Source organism: Lethenteron reissneri, chromosome 2, assembly GCF_015708825.2.
Source record: "Lethenteron reissneri isolate LAM-NWPU_2019-01 chromosome 2, ASM1570882v1, whole genome shotgun sequence".
Classification (NCBI taxonomy): Eukaryota; Metazoa; Chordata; class Hyperoartia; order Petromyzontiformes; family Petromyzontidae; genus Lethenteron; species Lethenteron reissneri.
In genome coordinates, this window is record NC_083780.1 from 12,891,502 (window position 1) to 12,909,252 (window position 17,751).

General features: G+C 48.2%; 1 protein-coding gene across 1 annotated transcript; it reads right to left on the minus strand.

The window, feature by feature from the left end:
* Nucleotides 1–8,192: 8,192 nt before the first annotated feature.
* Nucleotides 8,193–16,766, minus strand: LOC133343800 (uncharacterized). Its single transcript, XM_061553648.1, has 6 exons — nt 16,679–16,766; nt 15,996–16,115; nt 15,371–15,505; nt 13,183–13,293; nt 12,160–12,298; nt 8,193–9,479 (listed from the first exon to the last, which is right to left on the minus strand). The coding sequence occupies exons 1-6, from the start codon at nt 16,715–16,717 to the stop codon at nt 9,379–9,381; spliced, it is 645 nt and encodes a 214-aa protein (XP_061409632.1). The 5' UTR covers nt 16,718–16,766; the 3' UTR covers nt 8,193–9,378.
* Nucleotides 16,767–17,751: the final 985 nt, after the last annotated feature.

A 17,751-nucleotide genomic window follows, 5' to 3' on the forward strand; every position in this document is an offset into this window, starting at 1 on the left:
AAGACATCGTCATCAAACGCGCGGGCAGCACTCTCAGCACCTCAGCCTCCGTCCACCCCGCCATGTCGCAGTTCGTCTGGAACCGGTGCTTGAAGGCCACCCAGTCGCCTCTGGCAGCTGAAAATTCTTTAACAAAGTGTAGTAATCGCCTGAGGGATGGAATCTCAACAGGTGAACTTCACGCGGTGTCAGATTTGACAGGCTCTCCGCCCCCGCTCCACGAACAAAAATGCGGCCGCTTGCGCGGGCTGCACCACGGAGGTATCCCGCTGGTGGGAAACGGCGATGGGATGCTCGACCCTGTGCAGCTCCGGTGCTCTCTCCTCCACCGCTGGTCTTCGCGGTCGAGCTCCACGACCATCGCAGCCACAGCCTCCAGGAGTTCAGCGAGGCAGGAGCGGAATGTGCGTCGCTCTTTCCCCAACAGCGGTGAGCTGTCGCTGGGATGGTCGTCGCAATGCTCTGCCGACGGCACCTTACCCCCTTTCTCCGGGGTCGCCATCTTCAGGGCTGTCTGAGAAATAATGCCTTCGTCGTCCTCGTCGTCCGACAATGTCCTGGTATGTAGTCTGCGTCGCGTGCGCATAACCTAACTCGTCTAATCTTACTGACAATAGAACGTGTGGCCACTTCCGAGACCAGTTGTAGTGACTTCATCTGAGTCGCAGACGTAGACTTGGAGGCAACACACGGACTGGGACCACAGCTCAAGTCCAGGTCCACGTGTTGGAGATTTGGAGAACGTAGAATGTAGGATGTAGACGAAGGTTTCTTCTGGATGAACAACAACGCCGGTCCCTCTGGGGGACCCGGCTTATATTCTCTCCGGCGTGGCTGGCTCCGCCCTTGGCCACGACCACCTTCCGGAATCCTCGAGCAAGATCTGGACCCCGACCACGTGACCACCTCTAGCCCCCACTTGGGTTCCCTTTGTAGACTTAACTGGTCACGTGTCCCCTCGGGTCAACCATAGTGCCATGGCCTTTAGTAACCCTATTCCTACGGCCGGCACTCCTTTCCTGTAGGGCCGGCACTATAGGCCAAGCGTGGTGCCATCCAGCGCTATCAATCAGCGCTGTCAACCAGCCCTCTAGGGCCGGTACTACACTCACACCATAGTGGTATCCGCGATGTCAATACACAGTGACATCCCGTGATGTCACTACGCTAGGAAGCCACCTGCCTGGATCTGGCTGCTTGGATCTCAGATGACTGCCTGGTCCACAGATGGCTGCCTGGATTAGAACCGAGGACCCCAAACCGTGCGAGCTCAGCACTCTGACCGCTGAGTCATCAGGAGGCCGCCTCTAACCTGATGACAGACGCTTGTGTTCTGCCCGAAACGTCGTGATTTATTTTATTTTGTACCTTCGTGACTTTACTGAAAGAACCAAAGCGTATTTAAATGGACTTGTAGTTCAAGTAGTAATCGGACGACGACAAACCCTCCCCCCTCTCCTCTGTGAACTCCTACAGCCAAACTCCTTCCCCCCCCTCTCCCCTCCAGGGCCTATATAAAGCCACAACAGCAGATCATGTTCCCTCTCCCCGCCCAAGCTCATTCTGGAACTTCACGCCCTGACACGTGGGTCCCCCAGTGGGTTTAGGTAGCGAGTCCAACACCTCTCCTCGCACCACCATGTACGGTCCCGTCGCAATTATTTCGAGTTTTTGCGGAGTTTATTGCCTATCCCTCCCTGGCTCCAATGTCAATCCGTGTATTGTTCCAGGCTCGCGATTTGTCGCTATCAGCAAAAGTGAAAATAAAACACAATGTAGAATTCAACTTGGTGCCGATAATATCATTGTCGTCGTCATCACCATCTATAAAGAGGATCTCTATTAGAAACGCACGACTAAAATGACAAAGTGACTCTATAACCACTGAACAAGAAAATAAAAGGATAGAATATCTTTGAAACTCCATCTGAATACAAATGTAGTGACTAACTCGGAGACGATAAGACTTGGAGGCACTTTTATTTAACGAGCACCATTGGATTAATGCACACCCTACGTTCACCTATACACAACTCTAACTCGGAGACAATAACTTAGATTACGCTGTCTCCCCAACAGACCTGGTCTTCACCTGATGACGGCTGCTTGCGTTGTGGCCGAAACGTCGTGAGAATTATTTTATTATGTTTTATTTTATTGTTTCCATTCTACGTGACTTTACCGAAAGAACCAAGAAGATGAATCCCTGCAGTCACGAAAGCTTTAAATCGAAATGGCCTGCTGACTTCAATACTGCCATACACCGCAGTTCCTCTTTTTCACCAGCAGCTAGCAATATGCCACTACACAAAGAAGACGACACGTGATACCTTTACGAGTCTCTATTCTGCTGCAGATCAAAACCCTTTGTCACTGTAAGCAGTACCAAAAAGACCTAAAAATGTTTCCTCATTTTCGTATCTTGGTATCTTGCTCGATTCTAATCTCAAGTCGTAAATGTGAATACAATTTCAATGTAGACGCAGACTATGTATGGAAACTACTTCTTACTAATATCTTACACTGAAAACACGATAGTTACTGCCTTTACGGCTCTCCTAAGCTAAGCTGACACTCAATTCAACCTCTAACAACACTGTGGCATTTAACAAAACCTGCTTTGCATTCCGCTTTAAACTTACAAACTACTCGTCACTGTGAGTTTTACTCCACGACGAGTTATCACCCGCTTTCAACTCTGTTGGAGGTTCATTGGGGCCTAGTTCACCCTTAATGCACGCGTAAGGGTCATGATAAGGCCACCTAACGTTAATTATTTAATGGCCTCATACAAGCCCAGCACGAAGTCCTCGTCAGCACCAGCCCATTGCCTCCCGTCTAGTGGCCCACGTGGTAGATATCTACTTCTTGGTTCTTTCGGTAAAGTCACGTAAAAGGGAAATAATAAAATAAGTCTGTCTTCCCGACAGACTTGTTCTTCACCTAAGGACGGCTGCTTGCATTGTGGCCGAAACGTGAGAATTATTTTATTATGTTTTATTTTTATTATTTTATTATTTTCCCTTTTACGTGACTTTACCGAAAGAACCAAGAAGATGAATCTCTGCAGTCACGAAAGCTTTAAATCGAAAGATATCTACTTGTTTTCCGATTAACGTGTTCAAGTAATCTAACCGATTATAAGGAAGGATCTGTGGGCCATGGAAGCGAGGCGGTTGAGCTTTTCCATCAGAGCAACATATGACGTCCTTCCAACACCAGTTAATCTTCAACAATGGTATGGTGAAGCTCCGGACTGTGCCCTCTGTTCCATGCCAGCCAACCTCAGGCACATTCTCACAGGGTGTAAAACAAGCCTCACCCAAGGACGCTACACTTGGCGTCACAACCAAGTCCTTAGAAACCTTGCGTCCGCCCTGGAGGACAAGCGAGCTGCCACCAACTCCCTACCACCCCCAGCAGCATCACACCCCTTACGGACGACCTTTGTCCGCGAAGGGGCTAAACCACCGAAGAGCGGCTCTACACCAATAGAGTGAGACCAGCTGCGCTTGGCCCGCGACTGGAAAATGCTAGCTGACATTGGCCGGCAACTTGTGTTTCCTCCGGAGATCGCAACCACCACCCTAAGACCTGACATGGTGCTCTGGTCCCGTTCGCTCAAGAAGGTCTTCATCATTGAGCTCACAGTACCCTGGGAGGACTCAGTAGATGAGGCTTATGAGCGAAAACATCTGCACTATGCCGATCTAGCTGCCGAAGCATGGCATCATGGCTGGAACACAGAAGTCCGACCAGTGGAGGTGGGCTGCAGAGGTTTTGTGGCAACATCTACAACCAGACTGCTTAGAGACCTGGGAATTAAGGGCCAGAACCAGCGTTCGGCAATCAGAGCTGTATCGGAGGCGGCAGAAGGCAGCAGTCAGTGGCTCTGGATGAAGAGGAAAGACCCCAGCTGGTCCCCAAAGTGAGAGGGCCAGGAGGTATGCAGTCAACAATGCTTGACTCAAGGAGGAGGACGCCCCTGCCATGCATAGTCCCATGGGATGTTGGCTATCAACAACAAGGCAACTCCTATGACTAATTGGGAATGGGACGCAAGCGTAGGATTGATCACCCTGTCGCTGGCCGCCTTTGGGGAGGGTGTATAGTATGAAAGGCCGAAACACCCTAGGACCCAAAGGTTCACTACTGACGATGCGCTCCCCAAATTTCACCAGGCTCACTGTTCATGAACTCTTGGAAGTGCTTGCACAAAGGATAGTAACATTTCATCCTGTGTTCTTTGGAATCGGTATGGGGAAATATAAGGAATTGTATTTCAGGCACCGTTTTGGTTTGGTTTGGTTTTTGATTCAAGGCTCAGCCTTTGTTATGCAGTCTATTCTTAGTCTCAAGCCTCACCTTACCACATTAATAATAAGTATGTGGCCCTTGCCCCACCACCTTCCCCAACCATTATATAAACGGAGTGGTAGCTCCTGCAATCTCTCATTTACTTGATACAGCTGTCGTGGCTGTGACGGTACCACCTGAAGACGGAAGCTTGTGTTGCCTCCGAAACGTCGTGATATTTATTTTTTTATTTTATTTTACTTTTTAATGTTTTTACCTACGTGACTTTACCGAAAAAATCTAAGAATATGGTTTAAACCAGTAAAATGTAGGTTTTATTTGTTCCAAATCGGCGAAACCAAACACCACCCAAGTAACTTGAAATGTAATTCTTTGTTTTTGCCATTAATGAGTTGTTATTGCAATATGTGTACTGCAAAGCGTGCTTGAACAGCTTAGAACGTATATCTCCGTGTGTCGCGAAAAAACTTAAACAACACTACGTAGAGAGATCATGAACACCCACGTATCGTGTTTGTGTTTTGATTAATTCTCAAAGCACCGAAAATGTCAGGATCATTTGGTTTGACATTTGAGATTAAACACGAAATTATTTCGAAAGAAATGTGCATTCTTTGGAAGGTCGCACCCTGAATTTAAACGTATTTATCAGCTCTTCAAAAGGGCTCCCTATCCCCCGAGCTATGTCCTTGTGTATATAAGGAGACCTACCGAGATCTGGTCTCATCAGGAGCAGCACACACAGAGAGAGGGGGTCACTGGCAGCCACTGAGAGCCCCTTCAGCATCATCGACAAAGATGACGTCCTGTGCAGCGACATCTCTTCGGTGAGACCAGCGAGCCAGATGACAGACATCTCGGATCCCCACAGCCTTTAATAGGATACGCTTTTTATTTTTTAGAATGAACATCACGCGTTTAGAGTATGTGGCTGCTATAAATGTCCACATGATGATAAGCCACTTCGTTGAGCTATCATTTCTGGCCAGGTTGGTCACTTCTGAAAAAAGAGCTGCATTTTTCTGTGGGCTTTGCCTGGTAAAATCAAAAATAGTTTTGAGTTTGCGTTGTGAATTTACATGCAAATTTGCATTTACATGCAAATTCCACCTCTAGCTCCGCCCACTTACCCTTGGGCTGAGCTTACCTCGAGCCTATGTAACTTCGTGTTTCGGCAGCTCTCTCGCAATAATTTTTTCACCTGATGACGGTTGCTTGTGTTGCGATCGAAACGTCGTGACCTACGTGACTTTACCGAAAGAACTGAAGAGTATGTTGCTACGCTTGTTGAGGATTTTTTTTTCGGAGGGAGTGTTGGGGGGTTGGGAAGGGACTACATCCCTCGTATTGATGCACCGTTGTGTTTGTATTTGAGAATCCGGTAGATCATTGATTATCCGGCGGCATCGAAGGGTGTGGAGAGGAGGCGGCGAATTTTCCAAAAAACGCCGGACAATCGCTAATCATGATTTAAAATTGCTTATTTATGCACATTCTCGTATGACATTATGTTTTTAAGGTGTTGTGATGTCTGTTTATTTGTGTTAAAAAATAGTTTATTCTTTGAAATTGGAATAAATAAACATACAAATAGACAAAAATAAATATCCTTCTTTTAAAAAGTTACGTACCACTCAAATCTCGGAAGACTCTGCATGGGGTGATGTATATACGTGCAGTGTTTTCATTGTTTAAGTTGTATGCAGTGTATAATGTACTGTATTTAATATTTAACACTGAAATCAAGCGAAGATACTCTTTGGTTCTTTCGGTAAAGTCATGCACGTGGTACCGATCGCCGAACTGGTATTCAGGGCCTACCTTGGCTCCTCCCACCCTCAACCAGTATATATACAAGGACTGTTTTCTTGGAATTTCTCTCACTTGATACAGCAGTCGTTCTGTGACGGTTCCACCTGAAGACGGAAGCTTGTGTTGCCTCCGAAACGTCGTGATTTTTATTTTATTTTTATTTTACTGTTATTAATTTTAATTTTTTACCTACGTGACTTTACCGAAAAAACCTAAGAATATGGTTAACAGCCTTTGGAGCGATTTTGCCGGTTTCGCCTTATCGGCTCAGGACAAGACGGGGAATGTTGGCAGCAGCAGCCGGATAATCATCGATGACCAACTGCATCATTCACGATGGGGAGCCCCTCCGGCGTAAAGGGGCACTTCTCGCCCGAGTTCACACACCGCTCGCCACTGACGCTCGCCACAACCCTCGATTTAACTCAGGTGGTGGAGGGTTCAGTAGCGCAGCGGTGCCCCCCCCAACCATCGCGCCCACCGCCCCCTAGGGGCTTGTTGTGGGCGCTCTGTGCGCGTGTGGATCGCGTTCTTGTGACTAACGGCGAGCCGTAACAAGTCGTCTTCTTGGTTCTTTCAGTAAAGTCACGTAGAAGGGAAAGAATAAAATAATAAAAATATAACGTTATAAAATATAAATTCTCACGACGTTTCGGCCACAACACACGCAGCCGTCCTCAGGTGAAGAAACAGAGCTGTCGGAAAGACAGCGTCCCTCATTGGCCGAAACGTCGTGGGAATTTTATAATGTTTTATTGTTATTATTTTATTATTTCCCTTCTACGTGACTTTACCGAAAGAACCAAAAAGATGAATCCCTGCAGTCACGAAAGCTTTAAATCGAAACGTAACGAGTCACTTCCACGCGCACGTGCGGTTTGGTCAAATAACTTTTTTATTTTTTGTTCCGACACTCGGGCGTGCGACGAACAAAAAGAATAACGAAGCGTACTTTTATTTTCTAATCAAAAGTGTATTCGTACAATATGAAGGACGCCTGCTGTTTCTCTGTAGCGGCCATTGCTGGCGCCCCTTGCTGTGGTTTACACGTTTGTGGCAAATCGCCTGGTGAGGCTGATTGTTGCTGTTGTTGTAATCACGAGCGAAACGTCGCAATATTCAAATTGTAAATGGTGCGGGGTTTACTCTCCGACACAACCGGTGTGCTGATGCCCTCAACTAATTACCACGTTTTTGATTACGTGACAAACCTCACTAATTGGCTGTGTCGGGTGGTGGTGAGTGAACGACACACGTTTACATTTACGCGATTTAACCCCAAACGAAAATCCTTGATTATCGTTGTTGCTGTTGTTGTTGTTGTTTACTGGAGTATTGTGATCGACGACCTAAAGGTAATTCGCTCCGTGCTGAATGCGTTTGGTTTGTCAAGACTCGGAGAATGCCGTTTGCGTCTTGTTGTTTATTTACCCGTCCAATAGATTTAACAAACCCCCTTCATGCTCAATCACCGCGTGCGTCTTCTGCGATCTGATGAAATTGGGGAGCATTCCCCGTAATTTGGCCGGTGTAGTCTTACCTGTAATGAATTACGTGTAAAATTGTGCACTCTGTAATATATGGGAACCTAACAAACCATTTTTCACAGCTACTGGTAGCCAGGTGCGTTTCTTTACGATGATGATGATCATAAGAGAAGGCAGGGGTGATCAGTGGTGATCAGGGATTGGACCCCGGGCCCAATTTATATTTGTGCTAACTTCTGGACCGATAAGCTGCATATAACTCAAATTGATATTACTTGAATGTCAATCGACGGACAGGGAGTCGCTAATGTTAACTGGCTGTCGATTGAGTTGTTGGTGGTTAATGAATATATGTACGACTGAGTCTTTGATATTAAAGTTGATTTGAATATGTAAAATACTCATAATATTTGGGTCTAAAATATTAACACTGGCGCTCAATCCCATCAACAGAGGAATTCGGCTGTGGTGTTGTTGTGACGTGGGAGGGTGTCCCTCTGATCGCTATTGCAGATACGCCATTGCCCTTCTGAAGATGACTTTTGAAGTAAACTTTTGCCGTTTCACAACCCCCCCCCCCCCCCCCTTGGCGCTCAGCTGTTGTGGAGTCGCAACCACTTCTCCGGAGGGCAGAACAGAGCGCATAGTGACGACTACTCATCGTCTCCGAACTTTATTATTTTTACCGCTGTTGTCGCTGTCTGTTTAGCCAACCGGTGCGCACCCCCCCCCCCTCGAAAGGATTCAAGAGGGGACACAGCAGACCGGCTGCATGTACATATACTGTAGTTGTAACGAGAACCATCCAAAATGGAAAATGTTCAGTTTTGGACAGACAAAAATTGGTGGTGGTGGTGGGGAGATAAAATATTTAACGTTATCTATATATATAAAATCGCAAATCTGTCTGTCTGTGTGTGTGTCTGTGTGTCGCCGGACCATACGCAGTTTCATTGGACGGCGGTTGCCCCTGGCAACGGGTAGCGACGCCTTCGCCGCGGGGTGGACGCCATTTTTAATTCCCGTTAAAAATAGGCGCATGCATTAACACGCCACTCTGAGGTAAATTCATCAAAGTTTCACGTCCTCTTCACTCCCCCCCTCCACCACAATGTGTGCAATTACTATTATAGGGTCGGTAGATTATAAAATTATAGCGATTAGACAGTATTATTGTAGCGCGGGGGGGGGGGGGGGGAACGGCACCCGTACCCAGCCTCAGCCGGGTGGGAAAATCAGGCGAGGCCGGAGGCTCTGCACGGTGCTAGGCCTCGACACCCTCCACGCGACTCTGAGGTAAATTTATCAAAGTTTCACGTCCTCTACAGAGTGGTGAGGGAGGGAGAGTGGTGAGGGAGGGAGAGTGGTGAGGGAGGGAGAGTGGTGAGGGAGGGAGAGTGGTGAGGGAGGGAGAGTGTTGAGGGAGGGAGAGTGGTGAATGAGGGACTCAGCCTCAAAACGAGTAACTGGTGTGGCGTATTAACATCGCCACTGGGGAGACAAGGCGTGGTGGATACAAGTCCCGGGCGAAGCCGGGTAGTACAGCTAGTATTTTTTTTAACTTGAGGCCTCATGACAATTTCCAACCGGTGGGTTTCTGAAGGGTGATTTTTGGACGAGTTGCGACGTGAAAGCCAACAGAGCAGAAGCGCACAAACCCCGCGTGTAGTTTAAGATTATAAATCACCGTAACCCGACTACTTGTTCCACCCATATTGATTAACCTAACGCAGGGCCTTACCAACAAGTGCCTCTCAACAATCTAACGTGACAATGAAATGCACGCCTTGATCGTAACACACCAATTGAAGATACATAATATTTTGCTCCTCCACGTCCTGCATATTTCCCGGGTGTTGGGGTCTGTAACAGGAGAGAGAAAGAAGCAACACAGATGTGAGTTTGCAGTTCTTACTCTTTGGTTCTTTCGGTAAAGTCACGTAGGTATAAAATAAAATAAATCACAACGTTTCGATCGCAAAACAAGCGACCGTCATCAGGTGGAACAGATACAGCAGGAGAACTGCTGACACAGGAGAAAGGGCTGCTGCAACAAAAGTTTATATCGGATTTTGGTGGGCTCAACCCAAGGGTAAGTGGGCGGAGCTAGAGATGAAATTTGTACGTAAATGTGAGAGATTAGCGTGTCAATGTGAGACGGTCCCAGCCACCGTAGGTGGCGGGTATCCTGTGCCTGGGCTGCCTCACAGATATTTAGCCTGGTGATGTACTCAGAGAGTCTGAAATCACAGCTGAAATAGGCAGGTCGGATGGAAACATCACAGTCAGTTAAGACTTAACTTGGTTAATAACGTCCTTCCAATGATTGCTCAGTTTGTATCCATCTTCTCGGTTGAAGTTTTGTCTGTGTTTATATATCTGGATGGCTTCATGAACAAATCTCTAATAGCTGGTGGGTTTGCAGAGTACCTTCGTCTTGGAAAATCAATTTAGTGTGAGCCCGCAGCGTTAAAACAATGATCAGGAACGGCAGAGGTATTGGTCCTGCCTTGTGTTCACGAATGCGGTCCGAGACATGTTGTTTCGTTTCCCCAATGTAACTGCTGCCGCAACCACAACTCAGTTTGTAGACACCAGGGTATTGCATGTCAGAAATCACATCCTTCACAGATGGGATTACATCACGGAGTTTGTGTACTGTGTTAAAACGAACCTGGATCTTGTGCTTGTCTAAGATTTTGAAAATATTTTTGGTAACTCCTGCTATGTACGGTAAAGTGATGGTATTGGTTGTATCCTCAGAAGATTGTCTCCCCATGGCTGGTGAAGCAGCTTCGCGGATTGTACGGTCCAAGTATCCGTTCATCCTGAGGGCCTGGTGTACGTGCTCCAACTCACTAGTTAGGTGGTGCTGGTCGGAGATGCAACGGGGGCCCTATGTTGTAGTGTTTTGATGAGGGAATTATTCTGGGCTGGATGGTGGTGGGAGTCCGGCTTTAGATAGGCATCCGTGTGGGTGGCTTTCCTGTAGACCGAATGTCCCAACGAGCCATCAGGTTGCTTCTCGATCAAAACATCAAGGAATGGTAACTTCCCATCTTTTTCCACTTCCATGGTGGATTTGATAGATGGGTGTATGGAATTGATGTGGTTGAGAAATTGGTTCAGTGCTGGCAGGCCATATGGCCAGATGACGAATGTGTCATCTACGTATCTCTTCCACAAGGAAGGACGTAGGGTGGATGTCTGGATGGCATCTGTCTCAAATTTATCCATGAAAACATTTGCTACCACTGGCGATAAGGGAGAACCCATTGGGGTACCCTCATTCTGTTTGTAGAATGTATCATTCCAGGTGAAGTATGTGTTGGTAAGACAGTTTATTACCAAAGATGGTACATCTGGATTGAGTTCTTGTTGGACTAAGTCTTCAATGATTGCAATGGTGTCAGGTACAGGTACATTGGTGAACAGAGAGACTACATAGAAACTGACGAGCAAATCATCTGGAGACAGTGAGATGTCCTTGATTAGATAAACCAAGTGAGCTGAGTTATGTACAGTTGAGGTGGACTTGCCCGTGAAAGGAAGCAGGGTCTCAGACAGAAATGGAGCCAGTTTGTAGGTGGGTGAGTTAATGGTGCAGTTCTTAATTTGCTCATTCAGGATTCCATTTCCAGCCAAGGTCACTAAACACAGCCGCGTCATCCTCGGAATCACCACCACGCCATCTCTCAGTGTAATCCACCTCGCACATAAGCACGAGCTGATTTAATCAACTAAACTTATTTTACCAGGTAAGACCCACTGAGCAATGCAGCTTTTTCACAAGCGACCTGGCCACAAATGATACAGCTCAACGAAGTGGCTTAACACGTGGAAATGTACAGCAGACAAATACTCTAAACGCGTGATGTTTATTCTAAATGTGGAGGGGAAAACCCGGAGGACCCGGAGAAAAATCCATTCGACCACGGGGAGAGAGAGACACACAAGCCCCAAATATACAGCAGCAGGCGTCAGGGTCGGGGTCGAACCAACGACCTCCTGTACACCAGGCGAGGTAGTTAACATCTCGGCAGTGGATGCCATTTTGGGCGCGTTCCCTCCTTTGGCTGCCGTTAGTCTCGACCATGATCCATCATCCCGTCATTGTCATCATCTTCGTTGTCGCAATCAGCATGCAATGGCGTGACAGAATTAACAATCCATTGCTGTACTACCATCTCCTGGCTACCTCAGGCGGCTGCTACATGACAATAAAACCATGGAGATTGGGTGGCCAAGTCGAGACCATCAACACACTGAGAAGAACCCGGTCTAATCACAGGCCTGGATTCGAACCCAGGATCTCAGCGATCGATGCCATCCCAGAGCTTTGACCTCTGAGCTACCCGGACACCTAGCCTGAGCATGAATGTAAAGTAATTTGTCTAATAACTAAGTATCCGCCTCGTGTTAGAAAGCCTGAACGCGCAGCCTAGATATGCATTGTTCTCTAGTCAGTGCCGAGTTCTCATTGCCAAGGTCCGTACTCAGCTCTGTTATCTGTGTTGGGTTGTGCACGCAGAGATGTACTCACCACCCTGGACGAGCCAGAACGATCTCACGTCCTGGCAGAGGAGGCTGGCGCTGCGGCTGAACAAGGATCGGTCGAAGATCTCGGGACCAGGGATGAACGATGTGGAGCTTGAGTTGTCGCTCTCCTGCGCCGGCTGACCCTGTGACACAATAATCAACCCCACCACCACCACCATCATGGTGCAAGTGGTGGTTGTGGTGGAGCTGGTATAAGTGGTGATTGCGGTAGTGTTTATGTGGTCGAGATTCTGGTATTAGTTGTGGTTAGTGTAGTGGTTAGAGCACTGCACTACGAACCCAGCGACCCGAGTTCGATTCCCGTGTACGGCCACCATCAGTGATGATTATCTGAACCGGTCCTGGGTCTCCCCTAGGTAGAGTCAGCCTTAAATAAGTACCTAGTGTGGTATGTAAACATCATCAATGGGGAGACAAAGGCGGCCGGGCGTGGTGTAGGCCACACCGCTCCTCGTGTGCCGTTCTAGTCTTACTATTTACTATTTTACAATAACCATTTTATTTACTTTACTGGGTAAGGCACACAGAGCCATTTATCTCTTTTTAAGAAGCCACCTGGGTGCAAATAATAGCAAGTTCAATTAAGTGGCTTATTTCGCGGAAATTGAGAATAGCCAAATACTCTTAAGTGCGTGTTTGTAAATGTGGAGGGAAAACCCGGAGGACCCGGACAAAAATCCAAACCACCACGGGGAGATACGCAAGCTCAAAATACACAGCAGGCGTCAGGGTCGGGATCGAACCCACTACCTCCTGTACATCAGGCGAGGAGGTTAACATTTCCTAGCCACCTTGATGATGAGAGAGAGAGAGACACGCAAACTGCAAGTATACAGCAGGCGTCTGGGTCGGGATCAAACCCACGACCTACTGTACACCAGGCTTGCCAACAGCACTTGCCCCAACACTCTGTTAAAGGTTATACAGGGGATCTTTTGTCTTTGTTTCGAGGTGAGGTAGTGGTGCTCTTGGTAGTGGTGCTACTCTAGGTGGTTACTGGTCTCACGTTGAGGTTCTTGAGGCTGTTGCTGAGATCTGACAGCGATGTGAAGTTTCCGCCCTCCATTTTCCGAACGTAGCAGCTGTCAAGGTTGTTTGTTCTCAGCACCATCAGCATCTGTCGAACATCATCACGATCGTAATCATCATCGTCGTTGCTGCTTTCGAATTAATGACCTTAAAAATATGAGTCATTCATCATCGTTAATAAACTAATAGCACGTACATGAATCATCAATGATCACATAGCACTAATATTCTTGCTAAAGAATGAGTCTTCGTGGTGATCGAAGGTAGTGGTGGTGATTAAAAACTAAGGTGGTTGTGTTTGAGAACTTGATGATGATGGTGGTCGAGGTACTGGAGGAGGTGATGAATGAGATGGTGTAGGAGCATTTTAGGTGTTGAAGGAGGTTGTACTGGTAGGAACTGACTGGTTCCACCAGCCCACAGGGGATTATTGTGTCCATCCGTCGTGCAGGGAGGGGCTGGGTGGGGAGGGAGGGGCTGGGTGGGGAGAGTGGGGAGGGGCTGGGTGGGGAGGGTGGGGAGGGGCTGGGTGGGGAGGGTGGGGCTGTGTGGGGGTGGGAGGGGTGGAGCTGGGTGGGGAGGGGCTGGTCACCCCGTGGTGCCCTTATAAAACTCAACGTTTAACCTACTCACGCCGGCTTGTGCCCACCATCACAGTCGGGCATATTTGTGCTATACACCACGCCGCCGTTGACCCTGGAAATTGACTGAGCAACCCAAAGTTCCTACCAGCTCCCTCCGCAGGAATGTGTTAAAGAGGTGATGATGCTGGATTCGTTTTAGATGACGTCGACCAGGGGTCGGTGGCAAGTGGAGGCATAGGAAGATACATCGGAGGTGATGGAAACGTTGTGCAGGTGATGTTACTGTGGTGTGGGGTCGTTGCGAGTGGTGATGGTGGTAATCGTGGTGATTGTGGCTCGAGGTGAGATTTTAGAAGTGTATTGGAGGTGTAGGACATGTGTAGTTTGCAAACAGCAGTTTCATTATGTACGGGGTTGCAGACAGTGAGGTCAGCTCAGGACAAGCAGGTGCAGGCGGGTGGCCTGGGTGACAGCAGACAGAGAGACCCCAGCAATTAGGGAAAGAGGCAGTGATTGGCTGGCTGCAAATGCAAACGCGGAGTAGGCGCCACGGAGGCGAGAGATAGTGGCGATAAGGGGGAGAACACGTGCGTGAGGCGTGGGGAAGACGCCGGCTTCATGAGGGTCATCTGGGGGCACTTAATGAGGAGGAGGATAAAAAGGGAACGTGTTAGGCAAAGGAGTTGAGTTGGTTGGAATGAAGACAAGAGTGAATTCAAGAGAAGTCCGGGACCCCACTCTCCACACCTCGCCCTCTTCAGCGGTGTAGGATGATCCCCCGCTGGAGGCAAGGGCGAGGTTGGGGGAGTGAGGGTAGACAGGCTAGCAGTAGAGAGGCTAGCACAATCCTGAGTGTGAGTGTGAGAAGGCTTGCAGAGTGTACAGTGAGAGGCTAGCAGTGGAGAAGCTAGCAGAGTGCAACATAGCATGCTAGCGGAGCGAGAGAGCAAGCGGAGCGTAGCAGACGAGCATTACAAGAGAGAGAGTTGCAACGGAGTCGCGTGGTGTTGAACACGATGAGTTCTGTACGAATAAAGTGACACAGGATAAAAATAAGTTGTCCGTGTGAAATAACACCACTACACCTGTAAGTGGTATAGGGGGCGGTTAGTAGAAAGCGCTATGAACCCGACAGACCTAGTTCGATTCCCGCACACGGCCAACACCAGTCACGATTGTCTGAATCGGTCCTGGGCCTCCCCCAGCTCGACTCAGCCTCAAATGAGTACCTGGTGTGGTGTGTAAACATCACCACTGGGGAAACAAAGGCGGCCGGGCGTAGTGTTGGCCACCCACCCCCTCGTGTGCCTTCATAGGTGCTCACTAAAAGCACATGCCCCCAACATTCTGTTTAGGCTATACGGGGGAGGTGGAGCGGTCTTTATTTTAAGTGGTGGTTGCCTTGATGGAGATGATACTGGAGGTGATGTTGGAGGTGGGTGTTGGTGAAAATGGTGCTGGAGTTGGTGGAGGTGTTGAACGAGGGTAGTGTCGGAGGTGTTGTTCAAGGTAGTTGCGGTGTTGGTTGCTGGAGGTGAATGAGATGATGATGCTGCTGCTGCTGCTGCGTGGTGGACTTACCGTGTTGAAGTCGAGGAGCACGGTGGAGGAGAGGTTGGCACTCTGGATGTAGAAGGTGGCGATGTTCTCCTTGGGATTCACCTGCACCGTCTGCTGCTCAACCTTGCCGTCATTATGCACGGACAACTGGTAGAGCTGCACACACACACACACGTACTCATGTAAGCATGAATATACACACACACAAAATACAAATATACAACAGCCGTTCCATTGAGTGTGAACACACAAATTGACATCACTCGGAGACAGGTCAGTGGCACACGTCCATCTAAATCAGTGTTCTTCAAACATTGTCAGAGGTGGGGGGGGCACTTTCGCCGATAAGACATCATCAGTGTGAGGGCTGGTGGTGTTTTCACTCTTAGTGTATTGTCGGGGGCCACACTAAAGGCGATTTAGCGGCCGCCAGTGGCTCACGGGCCTTGCAAGGAAGAACGCCGATCTATCTACACCAACTGCCATGGTTGCCAGCGCTCTCCAGTATCCTGCTATCGAACATCTTGCGAGATGCTGCCATACTCTTGAGCGGTAATCGAACCAGGTTCGCCGGGTTAGTAGCTTGGGGCGCTACCCGCTACACTACCGCACACGCTACCCGCTACACTACCGCACACGCACGCACCTCCGTGGCGTTCTTGCCCCCAATGAAGACCCCCAGCAGCACGGCCGTCACCACCACCACGATCAGCAGCAGCAGCAGCGTCGCGGAGATGATGATGAACTTGCGGCTGAACCTGGACGACTGAAACAATCACAACGCAAATTGAAAACTGTTTCTGATTTTACCAGGCAAAGCCCACTGAAATATGCAGCTCTTTTTCAGAAGCGACTGACCTGGCCACAAATGACAGCTCAACGAAGTGGCTTATCATCATGTGGACATTTATGGACGCCACATACTCTAAACGCGTGATGTTCATTCTTAACGTGGAGGGGAAAACCAGAGGACCCGGAGAACTATCCACGCGACCACGGGGAGAGCGAGATGCAAACTACAAACATACAGCAGGCGTCAGGGTCGGGATCGAACCCACGACCTCCTGTATATCAGGCGAGGTAGTTAACATTTCGCCACCGTGACGCCCAAAAGACATGGCCACCACCCCACCGATACAGCAATAATCACCACCACTGACAATAACACAGCACACGTGATAATTACCAACACACTGACACAGCGCATCACACAGCCACTACAACTGAAACGTACGAGCGAATACAAAACGACAACAACAAAAGTGCATCTTATGAAAGGCTGTGGGGATCCGAGATGTCTGGGTTTGTCATCTGGCTCGCGGGTCTTACCGAAGAGATGTCGCTACCCAGGATGCGATCTTTCTCCATGATGCTGAAGGGGCTCTCAGTGACTGTCAGTGACCCCTTATCTCTGTGTGTGCTGCTCCCGGTGAGACCAGGTCTCGGTAGGTCTCCTTATATACACAAGGCCGCCATGGCTCGGGTGATAGCGAGCCCATTTGATGGGCTGACTTGCATTTCTGACAAATACGTGTATAGATGTGGGTGCGATGTTCCAAACAATGCACATTTATTTCTATGGAATCTCGTGTTTGATCTCGTATCTCAAAACTAAATGGTCCTGAAATTTACGGTTTTGAGAATCTGTCAAAACAGACACGCGATATGCGCGCGTTCGTGATGTCCGATTAACTAAACATTTGCATTTGTCTCTAAGTAGTTTCGTTTCATTTTTTTCGCGACACACGGAGATATGCGTTCTAAGCTTTTTAAACCCGCCTCCCTTTCTCTCTCTCTCTCGAGAGATGCTTTGCAGTAAACATATTGCAATATCAACTCATGAATGGCAAAAACAAATCATTACATTTCAAGCTACTTGGGTGGTGTTTAGTTTCGCCGATTTGGAGCAAATAAAATCTACATTTTACCGGTTGAAACCAGTTTTCGGGAATGGTTAAGCAAAACCCAATCGAACCAGAACGTTGCCTGAAATAGACGAGAGGCAATGGGCTGGTGCTGACGAGTCCTTCGTGCTGGGCTCGACTTGTATGAGGTCATTAATTAATTAATTAACGTTAGGTGGCCTTATCATGACCCTTACGCGTGCATTAAGGGTGAACTAGGCCCCAATGAATCTCCAATAAAGTTGAAAGCGGGTGATAGCTAGTCGTGGAGTAAAACTCACAGTGACGAGTAGTTTGTAAGTTTAAAGCGGAATACAAAGCAGGTTTTGTTAAATGCCACAGTGTTGTTAGAGGTTAGATTGAGTGTCAGCTTAGCCTCGGAGAGCCGTAAAGGCAGTAGCTATCGTGTTTTCAGTGTAAAATATTAGTAAGAATTTGTTTCCACACATAGTCTGCATCTACATTCAAATTGCATTCTCAACGTGAGATAAGAATCGA

Excerpts from the sequence above, each read along its gene's own strand:
- LOC133343800 (XM_061553648.1), bottom strand. The coding sequence starts at position 16,717 with ATGGAGAAAGATCGCATCCTGGGTAGCGACATCTCTTCG. Across the intron at positions 16,116-16,678 it reads TGGGTAGCGACATCTCTTCG|TCGTCCAGGTTCAGCCGCAA; the intron begins GTAAGACCCGCG and ends TGATTGTTTCAG. Across the intron at positions 13,294-15,370 it reads TGCTCCTCGACTTCAACACG|ATGCTGATGGTGCTGAGAAC; the intron begins GTAAGTCCACCA and ends GATGTTCGACAG.